The 17,780-nt window shown below is 48.8% G+C and overlaps 1 protein-coding gene across 4 annotated transcripts in view; it reads left to right on the plus strand.

Moving 5' to 3' along the window:
* Nucleotides 1-17,780, plus strand: part of SLC24A3 (solute carrier family 24 member 3) — a 488,971-nt gene that overhangs the window by 278,019 nt on the left and 193,172 nt on the right. For all 4 annotated transcript variants that reach the window (XM_034641621.1, XM_011225465.2, XM_034641622.1 and 1 more), the window contains exon 3: nt 2,664-2,740. In XM_034641621.1, coding sequence (XP_034497512.1) covers nt 2,664-2,740 — 77 coding nt within the window. The remainder of the gene's footprint in view (nt 1-2,663; nt 2,741-17,780) is intronic.

Genomic DNA, 17,780 nt, shown 5'->3' on the forward strand with positions numbered 1-17,780 from the left:
GGGACACAAGGTCTAGGCAACTCCAGGTGAACATGGGGACCAGTCAGTGCTGGAAAGTCTCTAGCCCACCCTGCAGGGCCTCTCCTTTCCTTACCTTTGTTGTGCTCCCTAACACGGGGGTAGCCCACGGAGACCGTCAATGTCCTGGGTTTGGGAAGTGGACAGAAAGGGACATTTCTCGTGGTTTCTGACCATACTGAGCACTTGGGGAGGGGAGGGCAATGTGAGCCATGGGATGGTCATTTGGACTAAAATTTATTCAGGTGAATTCAAAGAGAAGTTCAGAGGAGAAAGCATGAGAAAGCATCTCGTAAGAATGTAAGACATCCTGTATGCACAGGGAGAGCCAGGAGGTGGGGAAGGAAGGACAGGCAGGAAATGACTGGGGGCTGCAAAGGCCAGGTCTCCCAGGTCCAGCCTGTATAGGCACTGTTGGCGGCAGGGAAGTTTCAGGGAGGAGGAAGTCGAAAGGTTTCTCATCAGGGAGGCTGGAGGGCTTCTCTAGCTCTGCTCACTGGACAAGAGCAAACCAGCCAGAAGCATTAGGCCCATAGAGAGAAGATGCTGAAACAGAGACACTTCAGTAAAGTGACTCAAATCCTTGCAGTGCCCAGGGCCTGATGGACGAACTTCAAGCTTGTTCTGTGAACCTTTTCTCCTCCTGGTAATTTCTAGACCATAGTGTCATTTGGTCTTCAAAGTGAAATCCTCTAAGGCTTGCCCTCATTTTTCCCATCCATTGATCAGAAGGACTCAGTGCAGCCTGTTTGGAACAGTTTTAGCTTGGAAAGCCACTTGGGGGTGGATCATGATCTCCTTGTCTTTCCTTGTCTCCACTGTTTCATCATATGAAGGATCAGACAAAACTAGCAAGTGTGATCACACTTGTGACATTCACAGGTGATCCATGCTTAATATGCTGGATGCACCCTCTGGCCTTAACCGCCACCACCACCGTGGCTCTGGTGAAGACTTGCGCGATGTCTTTATCAGGTGTTGCCCTGGAAGCAGAGAGCAGAACTTTTTCAAGGAATAGCCAAAGGCTTGTGTCTTGGGCAAACCCCTGGCCAGCAGGCTGCAAACCAGAGGTGTGTTCTGTGCAGTCATCCTGGGTCTGCAGCAGGACTGGGCCCCAGGTGTCCTGAGCGGACACCCACTCATTCTTCAATGTCACTGTCTTTGACTCCCCTCCTTCCCTGGTCTCCTTCCCTTCCTCACTCACAGTGTGTCCAGGAGTCACCTCCAAAAAAACTATGTATCCCCAAATCCTTGGTTGAGGATCTGCTTTGGGGGAAACCCAAAGCAAGACACGTGGCAAGCAAGTGTCATCTTGTATATCCTCCCCATCGACTGGTGATAGTTGTCCCACCTGTGCACTGAGGAAGGACGGGGAGCTTGTGGAGATCTGAAAAAAAATGCCACTTTCATCAGCTGGTCACATTTGCTGAAGATGGGGCCAAGGGCGGGGTAGTGTGCACAGCTTCCCATGGAGCCTGGTCTGATGCATCTTCTAGGGAGGGGGGCCATGGGTCCCATAGGAGGCCTTATGGAGGCCCTAGCCATGAGGCTGTTGGGATTTTATGAGAGGCAGGGAGAGCTGATCATTTGGGGATGCGGGATATCCCGGGCTGATGTTATCATTTGTGCAGATAAAGATATAAAAAGATATAAAAAATATAAAAGATATAAAAAGAAAGCAAATGCACGGTGTGCTCAAGGAATGGCAAATGATCCTGTCTGGCAAGAATATGAGAGCACATGCAACAATGCTGACTGTCGAATTTCCAGCAGTGAGAGCATAGCCTGGCACACAGTAACTGCTCAGTTAGTAATGGAGTGAATGAGCACATGCAAAGTATAAAAGGGTGGGAAAAGAGAAGAAGGTTCTAGTAGGGAATAGCCAGGACCAGCTTGGCACTGCCAGTGTACAGACTGGGGCTTCCCTCTCCTAGCAGGGAAGGTTTGGGAGCAGGGAGAGGGGTACGAGCAGCTCTGTGCTTGATAGCCCAGTTCATTGGTGGCAAATGTGGGTCATGTTCGAAAAGGGAATGAAAGAGCAGAGGGGTGTTGTATCAGGCCCTCGGCCCAAGGCCCAAGGCCCCAAGCTGGGAAAGGAGGGACAGTTTAGAGCAGGGGCTGTAACCCTGTGTGTACTATGGACCCCCTTGGTAATGCAGGGAAGCCTCACCTGACCACATCTGCTCAGAAAACCATTTTTCAATGCATGTGATCAACCATATAAGCTTGCAAAAGGAAACTAATCATATTGAAATGAAGTTGTCGGAGTATTAGAAAATAAACTTGCATGAAGTTAGTTCATGTAGTTACTCATGAACACTTTAAATCACAAGGGGTGATCTAAACCCCCCCCAATGTTGCAGCAGTGAGTGAGAGTTGCCATGAGTGTAGTCATGTATCATGAAAACATCTGTGGGGGGCTGAGTCCCCAGTGCTTCTCACACTCTTGAGGTTTGTCACCCACCTTCTTATCTGGAGGAAACACTAAATTCTACTTAGAGATGTGTGAACATATAGATGTAATTTTTTCTCATCCAAGTTCATGGATTCCGCATTAAAACGAGGACTGGTGTAACCATCCCAGTCCTCCAGCACTGAAAATATTGTCCTCTGTTCTGAGCTGGTTTTCTCTCTCCATTCTTCAGCCCTGCATGAATTCCCCAATGACATCTTCACCAACGAGGATCGAAGACAGGGGGCGGTGGTTCTCCACGTGCTCTGCGTAAGTACCCTTCTCGGGGCTCTGCCTGGAGGGTCCGGAGGGGAGGCCTGACTGGTGGTGGGTGGGCACAGTGAGGCGCATAGCTGGCGTGGGTCCCCTGCGCCCCAGGGAGGACAGTCTCCAAATGCACCTTCTGTAGGAGGTCAGCCGGGAGATAACAACATGTTCTTTCCTTGATATCAGAGGCCAAACCATGGGCTCCAAGGTCAACCAGACTTGTTCTCTATTTAACCTCTATTTAACCTTGCTCTCTCTCCTCCAGGGCCACCCACTTGGGGGACCCTTTTCTAACCAGCCTCTCTAAAATGCCATCGTCTTTCCCCATCCTGGGCTTTTTCTCCACACCACGGATCACTGTCTGACATAGTATGCTATCATTATTTGTTTCTTGTCCCTCAACCTCACTCATGTGCAAACCCAGGAGAACTGGGACTAGGTCTCGCACATGGCTTCTTTCCCAGACCGGTTTCTGGCACACAGTAGTTACAAAGTGTTTGTGAAATTAATGGATTACACATCACGCCACTGACATTGTCCTACTCTGACGCAGAGTAGGTGAGCAATAAATGTTTGTTCTGGTTCTTAATGTCCACCGCTGCCTTAGCACTTCCTCAGCAGACCCAGTGGAGGGAAGGCCTTCAGTTTTCCTCATCCCCGTTTGGACAGCGTGGGGAGAGTGTATGCGTGAAAATATATCTAAGGAGTGGCCGCAGAATCAGAAAGACCCAGGCCAAATTCTGGACTAGGTACGTCACTGTGCTTTCCCGTCTCTATGGTATTCACTCTCCCCCGGAATGCTCTTAATTCCATTTTGGTTATTTATTGCTGTGAAACAAATTCTCCAAATTTAGTGACATACCCAATGACCACTCTCTGTTACTCACGGGTTCTGTGAGTCAGGAGTTCGGAAGGGGCACAGGGGGAATGCTGTGGCACAGGACCTGGGCCTGGGGGACAATTCAGATGTCTGGCAGTGACCCCAGCAGCTGGGCTGGAGCCCCTGGTGTTGGAGAACCCCCCTCCCAAGAGGGTTTCTCCGCCCTCATGTCTGGTGTCCGGGCTGGGGTGACCCTCCATCGTGGCTCCGTGAGACAGCCCAGGGCTTGGAGAGGGACGTTAGGTGAACAAGGAGGAACACCCCCCCACACACACACACTGGAGACCTGTAATGCCCTGGTCTCTGAAGTCACATGCATCATTTCCACCAGATTGTATTACAGTCACAAACCCACCATGACTCGAGCAGGGGACAAAGACCTTCCTTTTCAGTCCATACCCTGGGCTCTGGAGTCAGACTGGGCATGGGTTTGGAGCCCAGTTCCACTGTCCTTGTTTTGTGTGTGGCTTCTGACAAGATGTTTAGCCTCCCTGGACCCAAAGCTACCCTAAGCCTGACTCCCTTTGCGGTGAAAGCAATCAACTCCTCAGGTCTTTCCCCACTTGCTCCAAACCCCTGGAACCTTCCCCTTGAAGAAAAGGCATGAGAAGTCTTTTTTTAGCAAAGACATTCTATAAAAACAACAGATAAAGTAGACTCTTTGCCATCCTCCCTGCCCTTCAGGAGAGTCACACATGCAGAGCAATTAATATGGATGCCAGCTGCCACCTTCGGCACTGAGAAGGCTCCCCTGTCTCCAGGCTGAGGAGACCCTGTCATTGAGTTGGATCCAGAATTCCCCTGTAGCCGTTAGCACCCGGATGCTTTGACAGCTGCGACAGGAGAGTCCCACTCTCAGCACAAATAGCACGAGCTTCCATTCTTCCGAGGTGTTGTTGTGGCCCTAAGGTGGCAGGGCCCTTGTCCCCACCTCCCCTGGCAGATCTTCCGAATCCAACTGAAGGCAGAGCACAGTACATTTGCCTTGCACTTCATGAGCCAAGAGTAGCCATAGGCCTCTGGTCTCTGTGATAATACAGTTCTTGGGGGGGGGCATGAAGGCAAAGCAGGACAAAAACAGATAAATCCCCCTTAGACACTCTCTTGCAAGAGTGGACACAAGCCTACAGGTTAGCGCTTTGTCATCACTAGTATTTAATACCATAGTTAGCTCCTGCCCTGGGCCCTGCATTGTAAATATTACAGGGGCGAGGAGTCCAGGGGCCACGGTCAGCATCTACCCCTTTAAGACTGTGCTCTCAGCAATTCTCTGCTCAGATGGCCTGTGCCTGCTGCTACAGCCTCAGCTCTGGCTCTTGGAAGGGAGAGACCCAGGCAGAGAAGCTTGAACCTGCTGCCTGGGGCATCCACACACATGCATGGGGGGCGAGGTGGAGTCGGTCTCGAATGAGGAGTAGGGCACCTCTTCTATGTGGCAGCGAAGCATGGTAGGGTGGGCCTGCTGGTGCCCTCCCGAGCTCAAGGGCCAAATCTTGTGTTATCCTCCCCCACAAGGATATAAGACGTAAACCTCATGAGGAAGTCTCTTGGTACAGTGTCTGGCACATTGAACAACAGCGGTTGCACAGTTGAGCGCAGGAATGAAAGATTCTTTTTATCCCTTCATGTACCATGGTCCCTTGAGCACTTAGGATGCTCAGGAACTGTTCGATGAACTTCATTGGATGTAAGAAGAAACACTTCCAGGGTCCACCTGTAGCCAGATGAATGCATGAGTCAAAGCTGCAAGGAGCCAAGTGTAGATTTCCTGCTCTCAGCCATCTAGAAAGCATTTCTGAGCCCCCGTGCATGGTAGCGCTGGGCTGGACCCCTCTGGAAGCCCGGATAGAGCCTCGTGCTGTGCCGGCCCACAGCCTTGTGGGGAGACCCACTTATGGACAGCTCCTGCCACATGTTAAGTGCTGGCCACGCTCTGTGCTGTTTGTTGTGGGAGAGCAGAAAAGGCCTCTTCCAGCGTTGGAAGGTGCAATTGGGTTGGAGTAGGTTGGCATTTTCCAAAGAAGGGAGGAAAGGAACTCTAGGCAGGAAAGGGAAACCCATGATCAAAGCTGTGGAGACTCAAGAGGGCAGGACACTGCAGTGAGCAGAAACTAAAGACAAGGAAGGTGGGGGGCAGACATCAACTGGGAAGCGCCATGAGGTGACTCAGCTACTGAGTTGGAAGTGGGGGAAAGCAGATTCCTGACCTGGCCATCCCTCCTTGCCTAGGGAGTACGGTCAGGCATGGCCAGAGAGGACCCAGCATGGTCTGTGCTCTAGTCAGGTGACGAAGACCCAGGCAGACCACAGAGAAGGGCTCAGGGCCATTTGGGCAGAGGTCCCAGAGTCCCAGTACCCCAAGAACACTCCAGGCGTGGGAAGGGGCATCAAGAGGGGTATGGAGGACTGAATGTCATCCAGCCGCCTCTAGGCCCCTGAAGAGCAGGGTCTGCCCATCCAGTGAGGTGAAGGCCCCAGAGTTGTGTCCTGTCACCCCAGCCTGCCCCAGGGAGAGGGCCATGGGGCTGTCCTTTTATTGCGATTCACTGATGGACATTTCAGATCTAGACCAGAGAACCCAGTCCTTTCAGATCTTACTCTGAAACCTGACTAAACTTCACATTTGCACTCAGACTCCAACTTCCCCATTCCAGTTGGGCCTCATGGGTTTGCTTTTCATGTGGGGCCCAATAAAGCTCATAGCCTTCAGCCCCAGTCAGTTCCTGGTCTGTGGACACGGATGCTTCTAAGGACACCCCAAAACAGTCTTTTAAGTTGTTGCTATCATAACTTGCTTCTCTTTTTCTTTGACTTTCACACAAATACTTTCCTCTCTTGTGTGAGCTTCATGGAAATCAAATAGCCATTCTGGTTAAACTTTCCGAATGTGCAGCTTTCGTTTTCCCTTGGATCTTTCTGGTTTTGTGGATTTCAGAAACCCTAAATCCTGAGGTTGCCCTAAAAAAAATATTTCTATTCCTTCTGACTGTTCTTCATGTATGAGTTCCTTACTAGTGTGGAAAGTCATCTTTGGGATAACTTTATCAACAGTGAATATCCCCAAGAATTCATGCTGGTCTTAGAACCTGCTTTGTATCCAGTCTTATAATGTTGAGACACGAAAAGCAGTATTCTCTGTCTGTGAGGAAATTTGCACCCTACAAGCTCATGGAGGCTGCCCTTAATAGAGCGAGAAGCCTGTGAATAATTTTGTGATTTATGAATATCTTGTGAAATTTGCTAATTATCCCGCTAGTAGATAGTTGAATCTTTGAGATTATAAGCCAAGCTATACATTTTCTCATCTAGTAAAAGAAGCTTTAAATAATCGATATTTGAAATTCTTTCTCAAAATGGGTCTGTCCTTAATAAGTCAACTTCCATTGCCGAAATACTCTCTGTGTACCTTGTCAGCTTTCAAAAATATTCTTCCTACGCTTCAAGTCTTCTTTTCACATTTTTAATGTAATTCCTCTTTTCCGGCAGACGGATATTTCTATATGTGTGTGAGAGAGAGGTTGTATAAATGATCACACTCCTAAAAATGAAGGTATAGCCTTTATGAAGGCAAATTCCTGCTAAGTGAATCTGGTGGGGAGATGGTCCAACAGCTCAGACCCATCCGTGGACCAGCCCAGGAAAGAAAGCAACAAAAATGTTTCTGATGTCCATCTTCGTATTCTAAAACCTGGGTATGCTTGGAGAAACCCCACAGGAAACTGGGATGTTGACTCTGTGCACGCAGAAAGGACTTCCTCCTCTGTGGAGCATTAGGGCAGCCACCACTGGGGCCACACCAGGCTTCCCAAGGCAGCAAAAAGGATGCACAGACCACTGGGAGGTCCCTGGCCATGTGCCTCAGGCCCACTCTGCCCAGTGGTGGGGACTCCCTTGTCCACATGTCCGTCTTCACTGCACCCCAATATCCAGTGCTGATTTTAGGGGCTCATGTATATTCACAGGGTGGGACATTTCAGAATTCGAGGCAGGATTTTTGTGCTAGGTCATCAAGTCAGGGCTCCCACATGCAGAGGTTCTCTGGGAATGGCAATGAGGGCCATTGATGTCCATCCCTGTGGCATCTCCATATGGTGGTGACCGGGGCTGGATCCCAAACATGGGGGCTTTCCTGAACCCTCACATCCTGTCCGTATTTCTTTTCTCCTCCAATAGCCCAAGGACTTTTTAATCTGGTCTGGGCATTTAGGGAACCTGGCTCTGTGAGCCTCCATCCAAATTGTCTTATTCCCAGATCACCCTACTTTTTAAACTCAAAGAATTTGCTAATTTCTGTTTCATGGTTCCATTAAGACCTGTTTGCTCTCCAAAGCTGAGGAGGAAACCAGTTGGCATCGGAGGAAGTGATGGGGATATGAGGCAGGGGGGATACGAGGCTCCGTCTGGAATTGTGGTTTTGCTGGGCCCATTCCGTATTGCTTCAATGTTGCTGTATTCCCAGGGCTCCCAGGCAGGCAGAGTGCCTAGATGACCTGGACGTATCCATCCCACTCTCCCTGTCCACCCCATCTCTAGTCCCATGCTGGCCTCCTTGTGCACCTGCTCTCCTTGCTCCCTCCCTGTACCATTCACTCTTTCTTAATTCCCAGCCCCAGAGTCGGCTCATTTCTTCCACCTGACCATGGGTCACCAGCCAGCCTATGGGTTGCCCTCCCCTGGGTCAGGTCTTAACCAGTCCGCTCTATCAAAGCACAGGCCTGCCTTCAGCAGGTGCAGAGGGTGGGGCAGCTCCTGCAGTAGGAGTCTGGGCTCTGCGACCCTGACCCCAAGCTAACCCCCTCCACCCAGAGAGGAAAGTGAAGGCTGGTTTGGATGTGTTCTTGGAGTGGCTAGGTGGGGGGCCTTCCTGGGGAGAGCCCACGTCCCAGGCTGTCTGTTCCCTTCAGTCCTAGGGGAGGAAGCTGTCTGGAAGGGGTCTCACCAAGGGATGTCATTTCCTTAAGGCCTGAGTTTCTTCCAGTTCTCTCTGCTATTTAATTTTAATATCTGGAGTAGTTTCTCTGGATGTGCTCCTCTCCCTGGGGCCCAGATTGCTTTTGTTAAGAGCCAAGGAATAAACTATTTGCTGCAACAGCCGGTTATTAGGGGGCAGAAGGGCCAGGCTACCAGCAGGAGGTGGAGGGGGCCCCTTCCGCTACCCGCCCCCTCACACCAGTCCTCTAAGAGGCAGTTTTGCATGTCAAAGCTCTTGGTCCACCTCCACCCCTGGGGTGATTTTTGTCTTTCGAAGGCTATCCCTCTGCTTTTTTGGCTCTGAAACAACTCAACTTTTATACACCAGCCCTATCTAATAGAACTTTCCATGCTGGTGGAAATGTTCTCTGCCTGCACAGTCCAGTAGGGCAGCTGCTGGCCTGTATGTAGCTGCTGAGTACTCCAAGTGTGGTTAGTGTGATTGAGGGACTGATTCTTTAAAAATATTCATGTTAATTAACATAAATTTAAATAGCCACTCATGGCAGGGGGCTGCCCTAGAAAACCTTCAGATGGATTCTGATTCAGCACCTGCCCTTCCTTTTTTATGTTGTGAGCTTGAAATCAAGAAGCAGAGACAGGAAGAAAGGTTGCCTGCAAAGAGGTGTTGCTCCCTCACTCCATTTAAGGGCTAGCCTGGGTTTAGCAATTCAAACCAATGGGATGCAGGAAAGACATTGCCAGGGTCCAATGGGATATTCGAAGAGGAGGCAGGACATCCAGATTAGGCGTGAGGACACTTGTGTATCACCCACAAGCTCAGTGCCTTGGAACAAGTCACAGAACTTCCGACCTCAGTTTCCACATCTGTAGACTGGAAGGTACATAGTTGGTGCTCAGTAAATGGTAGGTTTTTGATCTTCATCTTCTCTCCATCCCACACCCCTCTAAGGACGGCTCACCTATGATTAACCAGTTTCAAACACCTGTCATGGGACCAGAGCCAGATCCATTCAGAAGCAGCCCTGTCCTTGGGAGCAGCCAGACAGGGGGCACCGGCTTCTCTGCAGCTGGTGTCTTGCCAGACCCAGGGCTCTGGGAGAGGCAGCTGTAGGGTTTTTGAAATTTAAAGGAACCTGTATGATCTGGTCAACAAGGTCCCTGCAACAGTTCACTCGCTGGGCAGACGTGTTTAGTTAAGGGATTTCACCCTGGAAGAGTAAAAAATGATTAGAAGAGTTTGTGGAATTTGCTGTTTATTCTTGGAAAAGTGCTGAGCATGTCCTTAATTTGTCAGTGTCAACACAAAGCTAAAACTGGCATCCAGAGAGGATTAGCACAAAGAGAGTAAATTATTACGTTTCAATAGATCTTAAGTTATTCCCTCCCCTCCTTGCTCCTGGGACGTACTTCAGAAGGCGCAGGTTTAACCATTAGGTCCCATGGGCTTGCTGGGAGATTGATGTCCCCCAGCACCCCTGAGCTGGCATGAAGATGGGGTAGAGCATGTTCTGGGAATGAAACCCATCTGCATTCCAGTCCTGGTCTTCATTTATTAGCTCCATAGCCATGGGCAAGTTGCTTTGCCTTGCCAAGCCTCAGTTTCCCTCATCTGTCCCTGGAGATAAACATGGCACCCACCTTATCAGGTTGCTCTGAGGAATACCTGAAGGCAGGCACACCAAGCTCTTGGCAGACAATACCCCACCTCTACCCCTTCAGTACTTGCAACCTGTGCGTGCCCCCCCAACTTCCAACCCCCACGACTCTGGGCTTCTGGTTCCCGGAGCCCATTCACCAGAATGCAGGACAGCCCAGAAGCAGCCCTCAGATGGAGTGGGCTTGGTTGGTAAATATCTACATTCCTTCATGCCTCACTTGGGCTAAACGAAACATTTGTTCTGCGCTGTTGCCCAGAGTTGCCGGAGCAGGAAGAAGCTCTCGGTGCCCAGCCAGCGCCTTGCTTGATAACACCTTGATTATCTGCCCAGTCTTGCCTGGCTCGGTTTCCTGCTTGTCTGCTGCTGCTTTCTGGGAACCTCTGCTTCCAGCTGAAGGACTTGCCCTGGAATCCTGGTATCCAGTTCTGCTTCTGAGGCACGGGTTGAATAGATATGACCCACTGTTATTGTTATGCAAATTAGGTCCCTCTCTAAAAGGAGAGTTGCAGAATTTGGAGATTCCAGTCCCTTTTAGACATCCACAGACCAAGGGGGGACATGAATTCATCTACTGTCTCTGTGGTTCATGTCCTCAGCCCAGTGTAATTAAAAAGAGCTTGGGAATGAGCCTGGAGCAGACAGTATGAAATCTGCCCCTAACCGTGAGGGCAGAGAGTATGCACATGACTTAGACACCTAACATTTCCCTGTGGGGGCCAGACACCTGCAGTCTGCTGTATGCTTCTCTTCATCTTATGTATTTATTATTTGCTTCACTCATCCCCACTGTCTGTATTTTTTAATTTATTTTGTTATATGGAAAATAAATTTTATTTATGTGTTCCTCTGAGATGATTTTGCCAACAGTCACAATTTATACACAGTAGCTATGTGTTGACTTTTTAAAATTTTGTAGTAGTTTTTCCTTTGAAAAGTGTAAGTACCAAAGCTAAGTGAGGTACTGCTATTTGGATTTATAATATGCCCTAGTTTAAGGAACTGGTCTGTATCAACTACTCAACAAAACACTCTGGATAAAATAGTCCAGTAAGTGCTCTAATTTATCAGAAAATACTTCATGTATTTTAAATGTTGGTACCCGGTGGTGGGGATCTTTGTCAATGGTTTCCTGATGATTCTGTTCTCTGGAGAACCTCAGTAGAAGACCTGCGTTTATCATGCCTCGCGGCATCAGAGTTAGTGCTATCTGGAGGGAACTGTGTTGTTTATTCCCTCTATCATGCCTCCCACCCTAACCCTGCCTCTGGTATAATATAGAGACTCCAGATAGGAGTTTCAAGTTAACAAAAAACCTTAAAGCCCAGAAGCTTCTGCATCCAGGGACCCAGATCTGCAGCCTGTTCCACAGTCTGAGGAGCCAGTTTCCACCTCAGACCTGTATCTGAGGAGCTCCTGTGGCCAAGATGCATGTCTAGGGCAGGGTTCCCCCCCAAAACGTTGACCCCGAGACAAGGAGTCCAGGACAGGGGCTTCCTCTTGGGGATGATGCCGGGAAGCACCCTGCAGGATGAGGCAGACGAGGGAGGCAGCCCGTAAAGGCTGTGTGATAAGGTCAGTTATACATCATGGTTGTGGTGGCTGGAGCTTAGCCCCACGCAGCCTGGCAGAGCGTGGAGAACCTGCCCCTCTGATTACCCTTAGGTGCGGGAAATGGCAGCCTCCTGTCCCTCACTCCTGTCCCTCACTGCTGCATCTCTGGGGAAGCTGCTCCAAAGCCCCGGTCAGTAGACGGAAGTTGTTCGGTTGGTGTGCCAGGAACGTGAGTGCCAAGGACAAGGGTGGTTATGACACGTTCCAGCCAGGCCGCCCCAGATAGGATCGGACTTGCACCTGTGCCCATACCCTGAGCTCCTCCTGAAGATCCTGGCCAGCGCCTTTCTCTGCATCTTCTCCCCAGCAACACCTTCAGAGTCAGATGCCAGCAAGTGTCCTCTGTGTGAGTTCACCCAGTTGGGAACTCCTGAGGCTGGTTGTTTGACAGAGGTCCTGTAACTTTCCACAGACTGTCTGAACCCCCTTGGGTTGGTGGGAGTGGAGCAAGCTGTTGTCCCTCTCACTGAGTGAACTGCATGGAGTGTTCCCATACTTCCCTGAGGAAGACCGGTCAGCACTCCCCTCACGTGTGCCGTGACAGACCCTTCTCATCTTGTCCCAAAGCCTTTGTTCTCTTCCATGGGTTCCCTCCAGCATGGTGTTCGACTTTGAACTTGGCAAGTTCTGTTAGTTCTACCGTTTCTTGGGATTTGTGCGACGGTCAAGAGTGTGAGCCCTGACTCCTATGCAGACTGCCTGCATGGCCTTTATTACTCAGGGCCTCAGTTTCCTTATCTGTGTCTGCAGATGAGGCTAGCACCTACCTCATAGAAATTTCACTGCCAGGTAAGAGAAAGCAGGCGACATGCTTAGTCCAGTGCCTCGGACATAATAGGAACAAGAGGACCGTGGATCTGTCTTGGGTCCCCTTGTGTCTGGATGGTGGCCATCCAAATGATCTTCCTGGCTTCAGTCTGTTCCCTTTCCATTGAAATTCAGCACTACTCGTACAAGATCAATGTCCTGAGTGCAGTGCAGAGCTCTCCCCCTGTCACATCCCCCACCAGCAAAGGGCCAAGCTGGCTTGGAAGGGAGGGAATTGGGTGTCAGAGTCAGACCACCTGGGTTCAAATGTCAGCCTCATTCCTCTTTTTAGGTACATTAATAGCCTTGGGCAAGTAAACTTCATTCTCTGTGGCTTAGTTTCCCTGTAGCATGAGGATAACGGTAGTATCTGCTTCTGAGATGCTATCTTAGTGCTTAGAGCACAACCTGGCACTTAGGAGGTGCTCCTAATTATTAGTTATTGTCCTTATTTTTATTTCAGAGTGTCCCCACCATCCATGTGTCAACCAGTGTTCAGTCTTTTTCCTTTTCCTTTCTTCTGTATACCTGTGTATGATAGCATAGCAAAAATGGATTCTTCACCACCCACCAAGAAATCCCAGGGGCCTCCCTGCCCCTGTTTACTGGCCAGCTCCCCATTATCTGTAGTCACCTTGCAGTTCTCTTGCAGGCTCCAGCTGGATGTCCTCTGCTTGAAGCTTTCTCTTACTTCTCCTACTCCCTATAAGGAGAAGTAGTAAATCCCTGCTTTGTTTATCCCCCAAGAAACTTCATGCAAGCAGCCCTCTGTCAATAACATGTGTCTTGCCTCCCCCCTTCCCAGATGAGTGTTAGCGAGCTAGGACCATGCTTTAGTCATCTTTATGTTCCCATAACCCCCAGCATGGCACCTTGCATACAGGAATTGCTCGCTGAAAGTGTAGTGTGTGAGTAAATGAATGAATGAAATCGACTTGGTATCTTAGCTGCTGGGGATAGTGTCTGTTCACTAGGCTGGTTAGAGTTAAGTAATGAAAATAATATTATGCTTTCCTAAGGCTCTGGGGGTTCATCAATCTTGAGTATAATGAGATGGTCTTTTGGAGATAGATCTTCATTGAGAGAAGTATATTGAGTTAAATGCTCAGGATACCCTAGCATCCAAGGCAGGAATGAGTGAGTTACAACAAGAATCCACAGGCTTCCTACTTCAGTGGCATGCTTTTCTCACCATGATGTCGGTGCTGTCCAGGTAGCTTGGGCATCACAAAGATCCAGTGACAGCAGAGACCCTCCCCTACAGATATGTGTCTGTTTCACTATGACTCAAAGTCCTTTCTGAACATTTGCACAAAGGCATAGCAACTAAACAAACATCATCATTAATGATAATCACAATGTCCTCTAACTCTGTTAAGCTAAATTCTTTACCTAAAGGGTTGGCCTTGATCTACTGAGGCATTATTTCAGCAATCGAAGGCGGTGCCCACATATGAAAGGTACTCAAACTGTGTTATCAGTTAAGGATGAGCAGAGATGGGCTTTGGGAACGTAGCTTTGGTTTCTTAAGCCCATTCAGCCTGGGGGACCCACCAATGAGAAAGGCCTGTTTTCCCAGACACCAGGATTCTACTGGGACCCCTCCCTTTCCCTGAGATCCCAGGGAACTTCTTGCTGTCTTCAAAAGCTCCTGAAGATTTTCCAGAATTGTTCCCATTGCTGTTGGTGCTCTCTTGTTCTTATACTTTCAGGAACCACAAAGACCCCAAAGATAATTTGCCCTTTCAGTGCTTACCAGCTGTTTCATTGGGGAATTTGGAGCCAGTTCCCTGGCTCACATGACATTTAGAATAAACTGTCAACCATCAACTCTTCCTACTCACTGAAAACTGGGCCCAAGATGGCGCCTCCTTACCCAACTCTTTACCCTTGTAAAGCCGTGTGTCCTTGACAGCCTATGGCACTCTCTTCGAGAGTTTTATTGCCTAAGGTTTTCTTCACATTTCTCCCATCAATTCTAGGAGCTGTTTGCAAATAGATTTCTTGGTGACATGCTTTTTCACCTAGAAATCTCAAAGCAAGTATGCAAATCATGTCCGTACATGGCCCTCATTCTTGGGTCTTTGGTTGGGATGCTTTTCATTGATTCTCCTGATGTATCCTTAGCTCCGTGCCAGTGAGTAGATTCCAGAGGTAATCATGGAATCTGTCTTGTCATCTACTTCTTTGGTGCTTGGACGGTTCTGGTCTTATGCGCAAAGGTAGAAGCCTGAGGATCTATTTTTTCCCTTCCTGAACTTGTGAAAACTGTCTTTTCCTTTGTGCTGTGGACTGCAGGGATTAAGGCAGACATGTATTTTTGGCAGTTAGCATAATGCTTTTCAGCATCTGAAGCTGTGATGGGACCAGCAGTTTTGGCATTTGCTGGGCCCTCTCATCCTCTCCTGGACACAGGACCAAGTTTATTTGACTTCATCACTTATTTTGGTTTTACAGAGTTGGCTTGAGGCAAGACCCATTACTCTCCTCTGTAGGGGAGCAAAAAACATTGAGGATCATATGCACATAACACATCTGAATGGACACATTCCACCCACAGACTCACATCTATGGATACAATTGCCCTTTTTAGAAATACAATTGGAAATAATTTTTAACATATTAGGCATGACTACTTAAAGTGGGACTCCGGAGAAATGAAGGTTGTGTGTGTGTGTGTGTGTGTGTGTGTGTGTGTGTGTGTGTTTATGTGTGCGCGCGCTTGTAATCTCTCCCTTGTCAACTCAGCATGGATTGACATGGAGTCAGAATATAGTTTGAAATGGAGCTATGAATTTTTAAAAGACAGCTGCCTTTCATTCTCCCCTGTAACCCATCTATCCCTTAGTTTGGCCACCTCAGCAATTGTCACCACCACCATGCACTCCCCCTGTTGTTCAGGCTGGACTCAGGAATCAGCATTGACTCCTCCCCTCCCCCACATCCATCAATAAGTCCTGGCCATTCCACCTTCTACCTGTGTTTCCATCCCATCCCCTGTCTCCACCTCCACTGGGATGGCCATCATCCAGGGTACCATCATCCTTCACCTAGACCAGAATCTCCCTCTCAGGTGCACTTCCTGGCCCTTCTGATCTCTCCAAATTCACCTCACCTGAAGAGCACACCACACTTCAGTGCCACACACCTGACCTCCTGTTCCTCAAACGTTTCAGGCTCATCCCACCTTAGGTAGCTGGGTATACACCCTTCCTCTGATTGCACTTGGACCGTCTGTACTGCTGTCTCGTGTGCCCACATCTCAATCCTAGCTCGCCTGTGAATAGTCACTGATGGCCAGCTGCCTGAAAGTCCTGCTCCAGTTTCTGCTCTGCTGGCCAAGGAACCATATTCTTCTATACCAAAAATGGCAAAAAAGTGAATCGTCTTGTCTCCCTTATAGTAAATAGACAAGTCAGCTCAGAGAGGAATCTGTTCAAACTAGAAAGGGCTCAGCATGACTGAAGAGATAATTGACCATGTCATCCCTTATCAAATTTGCTGGCCCTCATTTAAGAAAAGGAAAAAAAAAACTGTTGGTAAGGAAGGAAAAAGCTCTTCAGTGAATATATTCATGTAATTTGATTTTGCGATGATGTTGCCATGGAAACGCAGCATGACAAGTGAAGGGACTGGGGTGTCCTGTGCTGTAGGACATGGAAAGACTTCAGTTTTTCCCCATTGTGCTATTTTTCATGAAAAGATGCAAAGAAATCATACTCGCTGGGCATCAGCAGTTAGCCATGCTGCTTTGGATATCTTCAAATCAGTTGAGTGAGGAGGGGCTCTCTCTGTTAGTTTTTGGGGTAATTGGGTGATGACATTGGACCTGCTACCAAAGGAGAGAGGGTACAACTAGGGGAGGATGTTAATATCTTAAGCTTGTTGAATTCCATGATGGCTCAATGGTAGGGGAGCCTTCTGTCCAGAGCCACCAGTGACCAGCTCTGTGACCTTGAGTAAGTCACTTGCCCTTTAGGATCTTGGCTTATTCAACTTTAAACAAGAAAAATATTCTCAAGGTCCAGTCTGACTCAAAGATCCACCTCTCCCCCCAAAAAACTCTGAGATCTATAGTTTGAAAGTAAAAGCCCCTGAGTGACTTCCCCCTTCTGAGGAGCCTGGAGTTCCTGGATATACACAGGAGTCTTGATATTGCCCAGCTAACACTCACCAGGCAAGTCATTGAGAGCTTCAGCCCTGGGGTATAACCAGGCACTCTCAGAGGCTCTGTACCTTCTTGTCATGGGTGAATGGGCATGCCTCCATGGCCCTGGGGTTAGATCAAGTCACATGACCAGCATGGGCAGAGGAAAGGCCTACAGCTGCTCCATATAAGAAATAGGACTCTTATACAGAAATAAGAGCCGGTGCCCCCCAGAATATTAATGGCTATGGACAAGATGCCAGATGATGCCAGACTTGATTTGCTAGTGGCCCACTGTGTCCACAGCACTTCTTGTCAGCCCACAGGCACCAGGATGGAACCTGAGCAGAAAGGTCACTCGATGGTTTTTGCTCCTTCTCCTGTAAGCTGGCCACCAGCTTTATGGGCCAGGGATGCCCCTGTTTCATTTTTCAGGTGCAGATGGGCCCAGCAGCAGTCCAGGTGCATCAGAGTTGCCCCAAAGTTCAAAAAAAAAATCAACGAAATCATTAAGAATTTCTCATCTCCTACTAAGATGCTTACAAGGAAGGGTGGGAGAGAGAAAAATGGGACAGGTGTGAAGAAATAATGTACAAATCCAGCTGTCCAGTTGTGTTGCTTCCAGACCAAGAAGAGAAGGAGGAGGGGAGAAGTGTGCTTGGGGTCTTCTGCACACCCTCTCCTCTGATCACCCCCACTCAAGTGTCTATCACCCTCCCCATTTTATAACCAAGTAAGCCAAGACCTGGAGAAGTCACTAGTCCCTGGGAACAGATTGCTTACATCATGTTTAGACCAATGTGTGTGTTAGATACCTTGGGCTCCATCAAATGAAGAAATATTTCCTGGGAGCTTTGTAACGAGCGCTGCAGAGCAGACACAGGGAGGGACAGATAAGCATAGTCCTCACCTGCTAGGAGTCCAACATCTTGTAAGACATGACTGGGAAGCATTACACAGCAATGAAAGGTATAACTCTGTGTGCGTTAGTTTGTCCTGCCATGT

This window comes from Ailuropoda melanoleuca, chromosome 13, assembly GCF_002007445.2.
Source record: "Ailuropoda melanoleuca isolate Jingjing chromosome 13, ASM200744v2, whole genome shotgun sequence".
NCBI classification, from domain to species: Eukaryota; Metazoa; Chordata; class Mammalia; order Carnivora; family Ursidae; genus Ailuropoda; species Ailuropoda melanoleuca.